This window comes from Bos grunniens, chromosome X (assembly GCF_055505025.1).
Source record: "Bos grunniens cultivar Pamir isolate PY7600 chromosome X, Bosgru_T2T1.0, whole genome shotgun sequence".
NCBI classification, from domain to species: domain Eukaryota; kingdom Metazoa; phylum Chordata; class Mammalia; order Artiodactyla; family Bovidae; genus Bos; species Bos grunniens.
The window spans coordinates 90432207-90448988 of NC_141194.1; the positions used below are offsets into that span (position 1 = coordinate 90432207).

The 16782-nt window shown below is 40.6% G+C and overlaps 1 protein-coding gene across 2 annotated transcripts; it reads right to left on the minus strand.

The window, feature by feature from the left end:
* Positions 1-6751: 6751 nt before the first annotated feature.
* On the minus strand, positions 6752-7521 carry LOC147340893 (histone H2B.3-like). 2 transcript variants are annotated; one of them, XM_086386988.1, is made up of 2 exons: positions 7217-7422; positions 6752-7127 (listed from the first exon to the last, which is right to left on the minus strand). In XM_086386988.1, the coding sequence occupies exons 1-2, from the start codon at positions 7231-7233 to the stop codon at positions 6878-6880; spliced, it is 267 nt and encodes an 88-aa protein (XP_086243114.1). In that variant the 5' UTR covers positions 7234-7422; the 3' UTR covers positions 6752-6877. The 2 variants fall into 2 exon arrangements, with proteins under 2 accessions (XP_086243114.1, XP_086243112.1); XM_086386986.1 differs by having other exon boundaries at positions 6752-7521.
* Between the last annotated feature and the right edge of the window lie 9261 nt (positions 7522-16782).

Consider the following 16782-nt stretch of genomic DNA (forward strand, 5'->3'; position numbering starts at 1 on the left):
TATATTTAAAGTGTTGAATGGTACAAATCTACAGCCAAGATTACTGTACCCAGCAAGGATCTCATTCAAAATTGATGGAAAAATAAAAAGCTTTTCAGACAAGCAAGAGTTAAGAGAATTCAGTACCACCAAACCAGCTTTACAACAAATGTTAAAGGGACTGATATAGTCAAGAAATACAAGAGAAGAAAAAAGATCTACAAAATCAACCCCAAAGAATTAAGAAAATGGCAATAGGAACATATATATCAATAATTACTTTAAATATAAATGGATTAAATGCTCCAACCAAAAGACACAGACTGGTTGAATGGATACAAAAACAAGACCCATATATATGCTGTCTACGAGAAACCCACTTCAGACCTCAAGACACATATGGACTGAAAGTGAGAGGATGGAAAAATATATTCTATGCAAATGGGAAACAAAAGAAAGCTGGAGTAGCAATCCTCATATCAGACAAAATAGATCTTAAAGAAGATTACAAGAGATAAGGAAGGGCACTGCATAATGATCATGGGATCAATTCAAGAGGAAGACATAACAATTGTAAATATCTATGCACCCTACATAGGAGTACCTCAATACATAAGACAAACATTAACAAACATAAGAGGAGAAATTGACAGTAACACAGTAGTGGTAGGAGACTTTAACACCCCACTCACACCAATGGACAGATCATCAAAGGAGAAAATTAATAAGGAAACACAAGTCTTAAATGATACATTAGAGGAGATGGATCACATTGATATCTTCAGGATATTCCATCCAAATGCAGAAGAATACAGCATTCTTTTCAAGTGCACATGGACCATTCTCCAGGGTAGACCACATCTTGGATCACAAATCAAACTTCAGTAAATTTAAGAAGATTGAAATCTTATCAAGCATCTTCTCTGACCACAACACTATAAGACTAGACATCAATTACAAGAAAAAAACTGTAAGAAACACCAACACATGGAGATTTAAAAATGTGTTTCTAAATAACCAACAGGTTACTGAAGAAATCAAAAGGGAAATAGACACATACACACATACGCAAAGATCAACTCAAAATGGATTTAAAGACCTAAATATAAGACCGGAAACTATAAAAATCTTAGAGGAAAACATAGGTAGGAGACTCAATGACATAAAGCAAAGCAAGATCCTCTATGACCCACCTCCTAGAGTAATGGAAATAAGAATAAGTAAACAAATGGGACCTGGTCAAACTTAAAAGCTTTTGCAAATCAAAGGAAACTCTAAGCAAGGTGAAAAGACAACCCATGGAATGGGAGAAAATAATAGCAAATGAAACAACTGACAAAGGATTAATTTCCAAAATATACAAGCAGATCATACAACTAATTGCCAGAAAACAAATAACCCAATCAAAAAGTGGGAGAAAGACCTAAACAGACATTTTTCCAAAGAAGACATACAGATGGCTAACAAACACATGAAAAGATACTCAACATCACTATCGGAGAAATGCAAACCAAAGTGAGATATCACCTCCTACCGGTCAGAATCAGTTCAGTTCAGTTGCTCAGTCGTGTCTGACTCTTTGCAACCCCATAAATCACTGCACACCAGGCCTCCCCATCCATCACCAACTCCCAGAGTTCACTCAGACTCACGTCCATCGAGTCAGTGATGCCATCCAGCCATCTCATCCTCTGTCATCCCCTTCTCCTCCTGCCCCCAATCCCTCCGAGCATCAGAGTCTTTTCCAATGAGTCAACTCTTTGCATGTGGTGGCCAAAGTACTGGAGTTTCAGCTTTAGCATCATTCCTTCCAAAGAACACCCAGGACTGATGTCCTTTATAATGGACTGGTTGGATCTCCTTGCAGTCCAAGGGACTCTCAAGAGTCTTCTCCAACACCACAGTTCAAAAGCATCAATTCTTCGGTGCTCAGCTTTCTTCACAGTCCAACTCTCACATCCATTCATGACCACTGGAAAAACCATAGCCTTGACTAGACGGACGTTTGTTGGCAAAGTAATGTCTCTGCTTTTTAATATGCTGTCTAGGTTGGTCATAAATTTCCTCCCAAGGAGCAAGTGTCTTTTAATTTCATGGCCGCAGTCACCATCTGCAGTGATTTTGGAGTGCAGAAAAATAAAGTCAGCCACTGTTTCCACTATCATAGGCAATGGGAATTTACTGTATGGCTCAGGAAACTCAAACAATCAACCTAGAGGGGTGGGATGGGGAAGGAGGTGGGACCGGGGTTCAAAAGGGAGAGGATATATGTAAACCCATGGCTGATTCATGTTGGGGTTTGACAGACAGCAACAAAATTCTGGAAAGCAATTATCCTTCAATAAAATAATAAATTAAAAAGAAAAAAATTCATACAGATGTATCTAATTACTTATCTTCTAACAGAGAATCTTTTGATCTTTAAAACAATAACTTTCATGACCTGCAATTTTGTGTCCATTAGGGAGTGTCCATGGAAGGCATTTCAAACATCTATCTCCACTGGTACAGCCAGTCGGGGACTGGCAGCCTGTGAGTCACAGCTGTTGACTCAAAGTGTGGTTGAGTGACCAGAGCTCAAGAGATAATAGCCTTTCTATGAAAATCAGGCTGGAGATTAGGGGGAAGGAACTGTGGTACTTGGCCAGTTCTTTTTGGTTCTTTATTTATATTTAGCTATGGAGATTTAAGGACATGAATGCAGAGCGGGTCATGTCTTCAGGCCCTTACAGCAATGTAGAGGAGAATTATCAGCAATAAAACCTACAGTATCTCCTTTTACCTCAAAATGTTTGAATGGCCAGCTTCATGGCGAAGTTCACGGCTTTTCTTGTCCATTCCCTTTTCTTTGTGGTCCAGGAAGATTTTTATTTTAATTTCATTTGTGTAAATTTCCTATATATGGAGTGATGAATTTTAATGGTGTTGCTGGTTTTCTATTAGTTTCCTTGATAAACAAGTTTCTAGCTTATGCCATCCGTTGAGAGAGAACAATCTGTGGAATTTCAATCCTTTACAATTTATTATGATTTTCTTTGAAGCTCATTATTACATCCTATTGTGAAATATTTCATTTGAATATTTAAAATAAGCTGTAAGTAACCCTTTTGACTAGGATGATGACATGTGTGGAGGATATCTCTGTTATGCAAACAATGAGATAAAAGTGATATAAACTACAAAATTCAAAAATTTCAGTGCTCATTCTTCGCAGCCAGTGTTCTTGCCTGGAGAATCCCAGGGACGCGGGAGCCTGGTGGGCTGCCGTGTATGGGGTCACACAGAGTTGGACATGACGGAAGCGACTTAGCAGCAGCAGCAGCATTCTTCACAGAGATCAAAAACAAATTATTATACCTCAGACAGAGCACCACCTCCTGAAGAGTAAAATGGGGGCAAGATTTGATTCCAGAGAGAGTTAATGGACTATTGCAAACATGAATGGGGCCAGTATCACCTCCAGACCTCTCTTTGAGATCAATAGAAAAAGAATTTAGGCAATAAGCCCCCTCAAGGAGTTCATTTCTTATTATTATTTTGTAATGTTGAAAATTAAGGATTTTGAAGAGGAAAAGGAGCTTATTATGCAAGCTACATTAAAATCAACCATGAAATCCAGTGCATACCTTACTGTTTCAGCAATTAGAAATTGGAATATCCACTGGGAAAAAAAATTCAGAAGTGGAAACTCTGTGCAGATCCAGGTGCCTTCTCTGAGAAACAAATGTGAACCATTTGAAAAGCGTGACTTCAGAAAACGCCTTAATGTCTATGTTGCTAATAGTTGCTGCTTCAAAACATCAGTTTTTCTTCCTATGAGTCAGGAATGCGTTACCAAGGTAGATTTAGAAAAGGCAGAGGAACAAGAGATCATATTGCCAACATCTGTTGGATCATCAAAAAAGTAAGAGAGGTCCAGAAAAAAATCTACTTCTGCTTTATTTATTGACTATGCCGAAGTCTTTGACTATGTGGATCACAGCAGACTATGGATGCATTTGTGGGGGCACTTTTTCCTTCTGAGCTGGAAGGAAAGTCCGATGCTGTAAAGAGCAATATTGCATAGGAACCTGGAATGTTAGGTCCATGAATCAAGGCAAATTGGAAGTTGTTTTATATATTATACTCTGTTTACACTTATTAATAGATAATTGGTATATTACTCTGTGCTGTACAGCATATCCTTGTTGCTTAAAGTTCAAAATGAATAATTTAAAATATAATGAAATATTAAGTTCTAATGAAAACCATTGTAAATTAAAAAGGACTGAAATCGCAGAGTGCTTTCTCTCTCTCCAAGGATGTAGTAAGCTTGAAATCAATCTTTTAAAAAAGAAATAGGAGAATAGAATTATGGATAGGGGGAAGGGGAGGAGAGGGTGAGATGCATGGAAAGAGTAACATGGAAATTTACATTACCATATGTAAAATAGATAGCCAATGGGAATTTGCTGTATGGCTCAGGAAACTCAAACAGGGGCTCTGTATCAATCTAGAGGGGTGGGATGCGGAGGGAGATGGCAGGGAGTTCCAAAAGGGAGGGGATATATGTATACCCTAGGCTGTTTCATGTTGAGGTTTGACCAAAACAGCAAAATTCTGTAAAGCAATAATCCTTCAATAAAAATTAATTAATTAAAAAATAAAAAGTATCTCAAAATAAACAAAAATAAAAGGAATAGGGAAATCACCAACTACTTTGAAATTCAGCAATATACTTATAGAAATAAAAATGTCAATGCACCAAGAAGAAAACACATGGACATTACATTCAGTAAATACTATCATAAGCAATAGCAGTCAAATACGTGAGGTAGAAGAAGGAGTCATCTTATTTCTCTTATTGCTGAACATCGTCCTCCTCCTTATTTTGATGCAAGGAGCTAGAGACATGTCCCACAACAAGAAATGGATGCATGCATGTGCGCTAAGTCTCTTCAGTTGTGTCCCACTCTTTGTGACCCTATGAACTGTGGCCCACCAGGCTCCTCTGTCCCTGGGAATTATCCAGGAAAGAATACTGGAGTGGGTTTCCATGCCCTCCTCCAGGGAACCTTCTCCATCTAGGGACAGAACCTGGGTCTCCTGTGTCTCCCGCATTGCAGGCAGGTTCTTTACTACGGGCACCACCTGGGAAGACCCAAGAAATGGATGTGCGCATGCTAAGCCGCTTCAGTCGTGTCTGACTCTTTGAGACCCTATGGATTGTAACCCGCTAGGCTCCTCTGTCCATGGGACTTTCCAGTAAGAATACTGGAGTGGGTTGCCATGCCTTTCTCCGGGGCATCTTCCCAATCCAGGGGTTGAATCCATGGCTCTTACGTTTCCCACATAAGAAGGCAGGTTCTTTACCACTAGCACCACCTGGGAAGCCCCAAGAAATGGATGCCTGTACTTAAATCGCCATGGTTAACAGCAGGTGCTTGAATGGAAAAACATCAGGGAAACTATCACCCCACGCTCCCGCTCCATCTCTAGGCTGAGTGTCACAGGAAGGTTGTTATTTGTTCAGCCCTCCTCACTCTACCATACGTTTGGCCAATTGCTTTATCTCATGGGCTACCAGTCCCTCATTGGCTGCTACTGTGGAGACTGTGGCTACGTTCACTGTCACTGGACTATCCCATCATCCCTGCAAGTTTGCAATTCAGTCAGGGTTTTTTTTTGTTTTTTTTTTTAAAGCAAAATGTTCTAGGTTGCAAACAAAAAATAGGGTCAGAGAAATCTGGATAAGGTAATTTCAGAAGATACGGTGTTTGATTCCAGAAATTTAGAATTTTCTTATTTAACACTGTGTTTGAGTCCTATTTTACACATGGAAGTGAATTGGGATTGAAGGAATAGAATGGGTAAATGTGATTTTTACATCTGCTACTGCTGGTGCAGTGGTAAAGAATCTGACTGCCAATGCAGGAGACGAAAGAGACACAGCTTCTATCCCTCGGTCAGAAAGATCCCCTGGAGTAGCAAATGACAACCCAGTTCAGTATTCTTGCTTGGAAATTTTCGAGGAGATAGGAGCCTGGTGGGCTCCTGTCCATGGGGTCAGAAAGAGTCGGAGGTGACTGAGTGACTGAGCACACATACACACACACACTGCTCTTTGTGTGCCTGCGTGCTACCTTGCTTCAGTGGGGCTCGACTCTTTGCAGACCCTATGGACTGTAGCCCACCAGGCTCCTCTCTCCATGGGCATTTGCCAGGAAAGAATACTGGAGAGGGTTGCCATGCCCTCCTCCCGGGGATCTTTATGACCCAGGGATGGAACCTGCCCCTCCTGCGACTCTTGCATTGCAGGCGGATTCTTTACTGCTGAGCCACCCGGGAAGACCACACTGTTTTTTATCGGTTGCTATACCTCATATCGCTAAGAGTCGGACACGACTGAGCGACTTCACTTTCACTTCTCACTTTCGTGTATTGGAGAAGAAAATGGCAACCCACTCCAGCGTTCTTGCCTGGAGAATCCCAGGGACGGGGGAGCCTGGTGGGCTGCCGTCTATGGGGTCGCACAGAGTCGGACACGACTGAAGTGACTTGGCATAGCATAGCATAGCATAGCATACCCCATATAAAAATCTCTGGGTGATACCTAAATATAGACGGGAGAATGCAAATGGAAAAGGCCAACGAAACTTGTAGGGAAAGAATTTTGACCATAAAGATCCCTAAAATTACTGAGAAACCATGAACAGAAATAACCACTTACGAAAGTGACGAGTTGCGAAAAGTACACGATTTTCCATGGAACAAATGACACAACCGACACATATTGAAGCAAAGTTAACGAGGTTTTTAATGTTTTCTTTGGGGTAGAAATGTTTTAAAGATTAAATGTAGGGCCTAAGGGGAGAACCCTTAAGTCTGGTTTGCGATGGTCAGACAGTCCTGAGGCAGTTCATCTGCAGGTGTGGTATCCGATGAGCGACTTGGTGGCCGCGTTTATGGCATACTTGCGGAGGTCCCCAGGCAACAGAAGACGCACAGCTGCCTCGATGTCTTCGTGCGTGATGGTGCGGCGCTTGTTGTTGCGGGCCAGGCGCCCGGCCTCTTCGGCTATCCGCTCAAACATATCTTTCACAAACGAATCCAGGATGTTCACGGAGTCGCGGGAAAGACTCATGCCTTTATGTACTTGCCTCAGCACCCTAGGGAAATAGGTAGCAAAACGTGAGAAATTGTCGTTATGGCGGTGCCGGCGACGGCGACGGCGGCCATTAGCTGTCTTCTGCTTTGCCTTTTTTGGTTCCGCATCACACGGCTCTGGTTTGGAGGTCTCCGCTTTCGCCATCTCCGTTTCAGAGGGCTCAGTTTCGGAGGTGCCAGTTTCTTTGGTGATCACGTCTTCCTCATAGCCGTCAGGGGATGGTTGGGACACGACAGAGCCGCCATTCTCCATAGCTCAGCGCAGAAGAACAGCGAGGGGGTTGAAGGCCGTTGGCTGAATGTATAGGCCCTGCTTTCCCTGACGTCACAGACACTGTCCATATCTGATTGGATGCAAGGCAGGGAGGCGTGTTACTATGGCAGCCCATGTCACGTGATACTGGACGTCCCACTTCCCAACTCCTGATGCGCCCCTCCCCGACGTTTAACCCCCAGTCAGCCAAACTCCCCTGGTGGCTCTGACGGTAAAGTGTCTGTCTACAATGCGGGAGACCTGGGTTCGATCCCTGGGTCGGGAAGATTCCATGGCGAAGGAAAGGGCAACCCACTCCAGTACTCTTGCCTAGAAAATCCCATGGACGGCGGAGCCTGGTGTCCATGTGGTCACAAAGAGTTAATTGAACATTAAATAATTGTTACAGTAAATAATTGGTACCCTATTGTTTACTTTGTGGGAAAAATTACTAGAAGCATGTATTTACCAAACCTATTAATTTTCACCATTGTTTGTCTCAAATAGAAACTCCCCATGACTTACTTACCTTTGAGGGAAGAAGGCTTTTTTTTTTTTTGGTATTAGTTTTCTTCAGTTTGGGCCTGTCAGACTTCTCTACTTCAGACAAGTCTGACTTATCACTCATGTTGACCAAAAGATAGAAAAGAAATATTTAAAAAACTGCCCTGGTAGAACTATTATCATACTAAGGAGTAAGAGTCAAAATTGTCATATTTAATGTCAATATGTATTTTACCTGCTGATTTTCAAAAGGCAAACAGCAACAGATCTTAGAAGAGTCATGTCTTCTAAGATCTTAGAAGAGTCATCAGAGAATAGCAAATAGTTGCCTTTTTACTTAGATTATATAAGTAGTGGTTGCAAAATAGGCCTGCATTCCTATACACTAACAATGAGAAAACAAAGAGAAATTAGAGAAACAATTCAATTAACCATTGCAATGAAAAGAATAAAATACTTAGAAATAAATCTACCTAAGGAAGTGAAAGACCTATATATAGAAAACTATCACACACTGATGAAAGAAATCAAAGAGGACTCAAATAGATGGAGAAATATACCATGTTCATGGATCAGAAGAATAGTGAAAATGAGCATACTACCCAAAGCAATCTATAGATTCAGTGAAAACCCTATCAAGTTACTATTTGAGAAAATGATATTTTTCTATTTTCTATGGTATTATTCTATAAAAATGGTATTTTCACAGAACTAGAACAAATAATTTCACAATTTGTATGGAAATACAAAAAACCTCGAATAGCCAAAGCAATCTTGAGAAAGAAGAATGGACCTGGAGGAATCAACCTGCCTGACTCCAGGATATACTACAAAGCCACAGTCATCAAGACAGTATGGTACTGGCACAAAGACAGAAATATAGATCAATGGAACAAAATAGAAAGCCCAGAGATAAATCCATGCACCTATGGACACGTTATCTTTGACAAAGGAGGCAAGAATATACAATGGAGAAAAGATAATCTCTTTAACAAGTGATGCTGGGAAAACTGGTCAATCACCTGTAAAAGAATGAAACTAGAACACTTTCTAACACCATACAAAAGATAAACTCCCACTGCTGGGCATACACACTGAGGAAACCAGAATTGAAAGAGACACGTGCACCCCAGTGTTCATCTAAGCACTGTTTATAATAGCCAGGACATGGAAGCAACCTAGATGTCCATCAGCAGACGAATGGATAATAAAGCTGTGGTACATATACACAATGGAGTATTACTCAGCCATTAAAAAGAATATATTTGAATCAGTTCTAATGAAGTGGATGAAACTGGAGCCGATTATACAGAGTGAAGTAAGGCAGAAAGAAAAACACCAATACAGTATACTAACGCATATATACGGAATTTAGAAAGATGGTAACGATAACCCTGTACGCAAGACAGCAAAAGGGACACAGATGTATAGAACAGTCTTTTGGACTCTGTGGGAGAGGGCGAGGGTGGGATGATTTGGGAGAATGGCATTGAAACATGTATATATCATATGTGAAACGAATCGCCAGTCCAGGTTTGATGCATGATACAGAATGCTCGGGGCTGGTGCACTGGGATGACCCAGAGGGATGGTATGGGAAGGGAGGTGGGAGGGGGGTTCAGGATGGGGAACACGTGTATACCCGTGGCAGATTCATGTTGATGTATGGCAAAACCAATAGAATATTGTAAAGTAATTAGCCTTCAATTAAAATAAATAAATTTATATTAAAAAAAGAAAAAGAAAATAATAATAAACTCAAAATGGATTAAAGATCTAAATGTAAGACCAGAAACTATAAAACTCCTAGAGGAAAACATAGGCAAAACACTCTCTGACGTAAATCACAGAAGGATCCTCTATGATGCACCTCCCAGAATAATGGAAATAAAAGTAAAAATAAACAAATGGGGCCTAGTTAAACTTAAAAGCTTTTGCACAATGAAGGAAACTATAAGCAAGATGAAAAGACAGCCTTCAGAATGGGAGAAGATAATAGCAAATGAAGCAACTGACAAAGAATTAATCTGAAAAATATACAAGCAGCCCACGCAGCTCAATACCAGAAAAATTAACGACCCAATCAAAAAATGGGCCAGATAACTAAGCAGACATTTCTCCAAAGAAGACATACAGATGGCTAACAAACACATGAAAAGATGCTCAACATCACTCATTATCAGAAAATGCAAATCAAAACCACAATGAGGTACCATCTCATGCTGGTTAGAATGGCTGCTATTGGGATGAGATGGGAAGGGAGGTGGGAGGGGGCGTTCAGGATGGGGAACACATGTACACTCATGGCTGATTCATGTCGATGTATGGCCAAAACTACTACAATATTGTAAAGTAATTAGCCTCCAGTTAAAATAAATTAATTAATTTTAAAATATAGGCCTTAGTAGTAATGAGGGAATATAAAAACTGATTTTTTGTTGGAATATTACTAAGAATCACATTAAAACCAATCTCAAAATATTGGACATAACATTAGAACTATAAGAGTTTTGTCCAATTTTGGCTATTTGTCATTTTTCTGCATCTAGTGTTTTGGGTCTTTTATCTCATCCCTAACGAGCCATGCAAACTATGGCTTTGGCCTTCTCTACCTAACGACAGGATAAGGTGAGATAATCAGTTTAGATACTGGGTATACTCAAGTTTCCCAGGGATCAGGGGATCAGTTTGGCCCTCCTCACTTATAGCCTGCTTGGAGAAACTCCAAGCCAAGAGAAACGTTTTGTCATATAGTTTTATCTGAAAGTTTCAAAGTTAGTCAAGATTGTCTGAAAAGGCATTCCTTTCTAATTGTATAGTGATAGATAATTCTGAAGAAAATGCTTCGGTTGTCCCACAGTCTCAGAGCAACCTGTGGAAAAAATGAAAATAGCATATATCTACCTCTCAAATGGGGAAAAAAAAAAAAAAAAACTACAGTTGAGTCTAACAAACGTTTTGTTCATTACATTGCACACACACATACCTCACTGAGGATTTGTGGTTAGTGCCTTGGCATTCTAAATTTAAAGAAGGTATGGCAGCCTCCCCGGTGGCTCAGACAGTAAAGAATCCGCCTGCAATGGGGAGACTCAGGTTCGATCCCTGGTTTGGGAACGTCCCCTGGAGAAGGAAATGGCAATTCACTCCAGTATTCTTGCCTGGGAAATCCCATGGACAGAAGAGCCTGGAGAGCTACAGGTCATGGGATTGCAGAGTTGAAGATGGCTGAGCAACTAACACTTTCTTTCTTATGGCAGACTCCAGTGATTTGGCAATGAGCTCTTTTGGAAGAAATTGAACTTAATCTTGGGAAAATATCCTCATAATAATTTGTGTGTGTGTGTGTGTGTGTGTGTATTTGTTTTTTCCCCCAGCTATTCAGCAGGAGAAAGAGTGTGCTGAAATGCAAAATGGGGACCTCCTTGCAAGAGCAAATTCCAGCATTGCTTGAGTGTTTTGCTTTTGGCAAATCTTTGTAGAGATTTTAGGTATCTTCTGATGTCTTTTCACCCATAGCCCCTGGCTAAGAGGTCAGGGGTAGCCAAAGTCCCCGCATCTTGACAGTTCCATTGGTGCATAAATTCCAGCAGGCAGATGCTGTCAATAATCTCACAATTGATGATCTTTGTGTCTAGTCTTTGAACTCCCATAAGATAAGCTGCTTTTAACTTTCTACAATGATTCCCTCTATTGCTTCATAATCCTTAGGTTCCATGGTTTTGCACCTTCTCACAAATTTTTTTTCATTTCTAATGAAGCAGTAAAATAATAAATACGACCAATAGGTTTAGTATGGGCTCCTGTGGTTCATTTCTGGTGGTCTTCTAAGGAATGAAAGTACACAAGGGTACTTTTCAGCAAAATAAAATGAGTGCAGGAAAGCTATTGTAGCAGATTTGGCACACGGGAGAGGCCGCTTCTGTCCAGATCACGTGGGTCCTGACTTGGGGATTGTGTGGCTGAACCACATCAACTCCATTTTGTCAATTCCATCTTAATTCGCACAGTCCTAAGCTCCCCTCTTTTCACATGATTGAGCTTTAGCCTAATTTACAAGAAGTGAGTCCAAGCCAGATGAGTACCCTGTCAACTTTTGCCCTTGCCTTCATCTGATATGAAACCTGCAAGAATGGATTTTGCTGACATAGATAGCTAATGGTCAGGAAACCCCTGAGGGGAGGAACCCCGATTCCAGTCGCTGCACCTGTGCTTCTGTCTTGGTAATCAGATTCTACTTTTAGCTTTGGCCCCTGTGAATTCTCTTGTACCCTTTTTGGAGGTCAGTGTGCAGTGCAGCTGTGAATGTCTCTGGATTATCTGTCCACTCTCTCCTTTGTTCCTTTATGTAAGTTACCCACAGTGAACTTCATAATTGCACTTTATGGCATTGCTCCCTCTGTTTTTTTGGTGTCAAATTCCTTCTCAGTTTGCAGGATATTATTCAACATGTGTGCCCTCCTACATGGATACTAAGTGCTCTTCCTGGAAGTTGGAATCATAGAGATAGAGAGCCTTGGGAGAAGAGGTCATGTGCACTAGCCCCCTTGTCTCAGAAATGAAGAAATGAAAACAAAGGGTCTGATTTGATCTTCTAAGGTGTGTAAGGGCTAGAATTTTAGGGGGACTCTTCTTGCTTCTTGGAAAGTGCTTTTCAGCTAAAGCCAGGGGACGTGAAAGGCTGGGGTTGGATGGGGAGAGGCAAGAGGCTCTTGCTAACACCCGCTTTGCTAAGCACATCACTTCTTTCATTGGGCATCAGCTCAGATATCTAATACCTGATAACGAGCTGCAGCACAGAACTTCTGGCCTGGTTCTTGTCCTGAACAGAATTCACTGTTTTATGAACCAAGTATTTTTGGTGTTTGTGGTGAGCACAGGTGCTATGAACCGAATTGGCTCCCCTCCAAAAAATTAATATGTTGAAGCCCTAACCCCAAGTGTGACTGGAGCTGGAGATAGGGTATTTAGGTAATTAATTGAGATGGGAGCAGGGGCATAATTGGATAGGACTGTGGCCATACGGAAGAGGAGAGATACCAGATCTTTCCCCTACATGTGAGGACCCAACAAGAAGATGACCACTAGCAAGACAGAAAGAGAACTTTCACCAGAAACTGACACTACTACTTCATTCTCAGATTTCCATCCTCCAGAACTGTGAGAAAATGAACTTCTGTTGTTTATGCCATCTAGTCTACAGTATTTTGTTATGGCAAGCCTAGCTGACTAATATAATCAACAAAACAAATAAACAGATGAGTCCAGATGGCTGCCCTAAAATGACACATTTATCACTTGAAATTATTTATAAGAACCAATCACCTATAATCCTACCAATTAGACATGTTAGCATTTAAGTGCCTAAGCATCCGGAGTGTGGTCTATTAATATTCATATATTTTATAACTAAAGGGTATTATGCTGTTGCTTTTTGCAACCTTGAGTACCTTACCACTCCCTTCTAAGAGATGGCATTCTGAAATAATCACTGGGTTTACAGGAAGTGAAAACTATGGTCTCTGCAATAGCATAAACTTTCCTAAGCAAAACTTTTGCTGAAATGACATTGAGGTGACACACTCACAGGGCTTAGAGTTGTTCAGTTGCTAAGTCAAATCTGATTCTTTTTGACCCCACGGTCTATAGCATGGTAGGCTCCTCTGTCCTCTACTATCTCCTAGATTTTGCTCAAATTCATGTCCATTGAGTCGGTGACGCTAACTAACCATCTCCATCCTTTGTGACTTCCTTCTCCTTTTGCCTTCTCTCTTTCCCAGCTCAGGGTCTTTACCCATGACTTGGCTCTTCGGATCAGGTGGCCAAAGCATTGGGTCTTCAGCTTCAGCACCAGTCCTTCTAATGAACATTCAGTGTTGATTCCCTTTAGGAATGACTGGCTTAATCTTACAGTCTAAAGGACTCTCAAGTGTTTTCTCCAGCAGCACAGTTCAAAAGCATCAATTCTTTGGTGCTCAGCCTTCTTTATGGTCCAAATCTAACATCTGTACATGACTACTGGAGAAAGCATAGTTTTGACAAGACTGACCTTTGTTGACAAAGTGACACCTCTGCTTTTTAATGTGCTGTATAGGTTTGTTAAAGCTTTTCTTCCAAGGAGCAAGCATCTTTTAATTTCATGGCTGCAGTCACTGTTCACAGTGATTTTGGAGCCCAAGAAAATAAAGTCTCTCACGGTTTTCATTGTTTTCCCATCTATTTGCCACAGTGATGGGACAAGATGCCACAGTCTTAGATTTTTGAATGTTGAGTTTTAAGCCAGCTTTTCCAGTCTCTTCTTTCACCTTCACCAAGAGGCTCTTTACTTCTTCGTCACTTTCTGCCATTAGAGTAATGTCATATGCATATCTGTTTTTATTGGTATTTTTCCTGGCAATCTTGATTCCAGCCTGTGATTCATCTAGCCTGGCATTTCACCTGATGTATTCTGCACAGAAATTAGAAAATCATGGTGACACTATACAGCCTTGACTTACTCTTTTCCAACTTTGAACCAGTCCATTGTTCCATGTCCAGTTCTAACTGTTGCTTCTTGAACCTGTATACAGATTTCTCAGGAGGCAGTTAAGGTGGTCTGGTATTCTCATCACTTTAAGAATTTTCCACACTTTATTGTGATCCACACATTCAAAGGCTTTAGTGTAGTCAATGATGCAGAAATAGAAGCTTTTTTTTTTTTTTTTTAATTCCCTTGCTTTTTCTATCTTCTTGATGGCTCAGATGGTAAAGAATTTGTCTGCAGTGTGGGAGATTTGGGTTTGATCCCTCAATTGGGAAGATTCCCTGGAGAAGGAAATGGCAACCTACTCCAGTGTTCTTGCCTGGAAACTCCAGTGGATAGAGGAGCCTGGTGGCTACAGTCTATGGAGGCAGAAAGAGTTACCCATGACTGAGCGACTAACACTTTCACTTTTTCTATTATCCGATAGATGTTGGCAATTTGATCTCTGGTTCCTCTGCCTTTTCTAAATCCAGGTGATACACCTGGAAATTCTCAGTTCATGGCTGGTGCCATCCCCAGGACCCCAGGGATACTTTGGGCTGCTCAGTCATTGGCCCTAGAATTTGGCCCGACCTACCTATGGGCTGACACCAGCTTCAGGACACCCCGAGGCCAAGGCTCCTCCCATCAGCAAGTGAATACTGCATCTAGTGTTTCTAGGCCTACAGCTACACACTTCAGATCTCCTTGGGATCATTGGAGTACAGATTTATATTAAATGAGTCCCCTTATCAGGGTTATTATTCATTATGTTTGTGGAATATTAGAAAATCATTTTTTATTCATTTATTTCACTGCAGCAGTTCTTCGTTGTGGCATGCACAATCTAGTTCCCCAACCCAGGATTGAAATTGGGACCCCTCCTTGGGAGTGCAGAGTCTCAGCCACTGGAAAACCAGGGAAATCCTCTAGAAAAATCTTAAGAAAGAATTAGAAAAAGTGATATGGTTCCCAAGGATTATCAGGAAAAACTTCCACCAAATCACCTGCAATTAAATTTCTCTGGATGGGACCTTGGCATGGTCTTATACAACGAGGATACAGTTTTGGAAGTGAAAAGCTCACTGCAGAGCCATCAAGATTCAAAACAGAACTGTGGACCCATAAGAAAAATACTGTTTATCTTTCAATAAAAAATAAATTAATTAAAAAATTAGTGTTTTCCAAAATGACATAATTTCTGTTGTGTTCATTGTTTGCTGCTTCAGTATCTCAGTGTCTGGCCATATGATATACAAATGTTTTTCAGAACTTTTCTCGCACGCTGGTCAGAAAGATATATTATGTATGAATTCCTGTGAATGAACTAGGATGATTTTTATTGTGTTAGGTGTATTTTACATTTAGTGAATCCAATAATCAAATACAGGCATTAATAAACGAGTGTTACAACTGCACCATATGGGCCATGAAGCAGAAATGCAAGGGTGAGTGACACACATGACCTCTAGGAAGGAGGGAGGGAGGGAAAATGGGGTTCGATGGTAAAGGCCTGGAGGGGAAATGAGAATATGTTGTTTTTCACTTTAGAGGGTGATTGAGGAAAACAGACACCTAAAGTGTAAACATGATCTAACAGTGTTAGCTTGAAAATACAAATTAGAGCAAGGACTTTACAGCTTAAATAACAAACTATCAATTCCCACCTTAGGAAAACAGTATTAAGTCGACAAGCATACCCCATTCAAACTGTTTTCGACATTGTCTGTATTACAGAATTCATTGTAAAACATAAGCATAAACTGAAATATGTTGCAGAAATAGCTGAATTTAAAAGTTCAAGAAATAATTCCTGTTTCAGCCTTTCTGGTGATCTCTAGGGTCATTATCAGTTTTGTAAACATTTTATTTACTCTTTTATTCTGTAAGTGTCTAAGAAATAGGGTACAGTAATCCAGAATATTTTATGTGGGAAATGACAAAAAAGTAAAGTGAAGAAACTGATAAGAAAAGTCAAAGTTACCACAATTAAATTTGTTTCAACATACCCCATATTCAGAATTATTTACGATACATAAGTGAGAAACCAAAAATAGTACAAAAATATCAGTTTACTTCTCCAGATCTCTGAATTATGAAGTTAGTATTCCATACTCCATTATTGGTATGTTCAGACTTACCAAATTCTAATTTTTTACCTACTATTTCTCACCACATTTAAAAGAAAAGTTTTGTGACCCACAATTATGTATCATAGGATAACAAGAGTGCCCAATGAGAGTAGCTCAAGCACCAGTGTCCAGTGGAACAGCCAATGAGGGTCCTACAGCCTGTGAGCCACAGGCATTGTCCCAAAATGTGTGGGGAGGTGACCTGGGATAAACCTGGGTGTGCTTCCTTGAGGTTTGTTTTCAAACATGGTTATTTGATGATATGA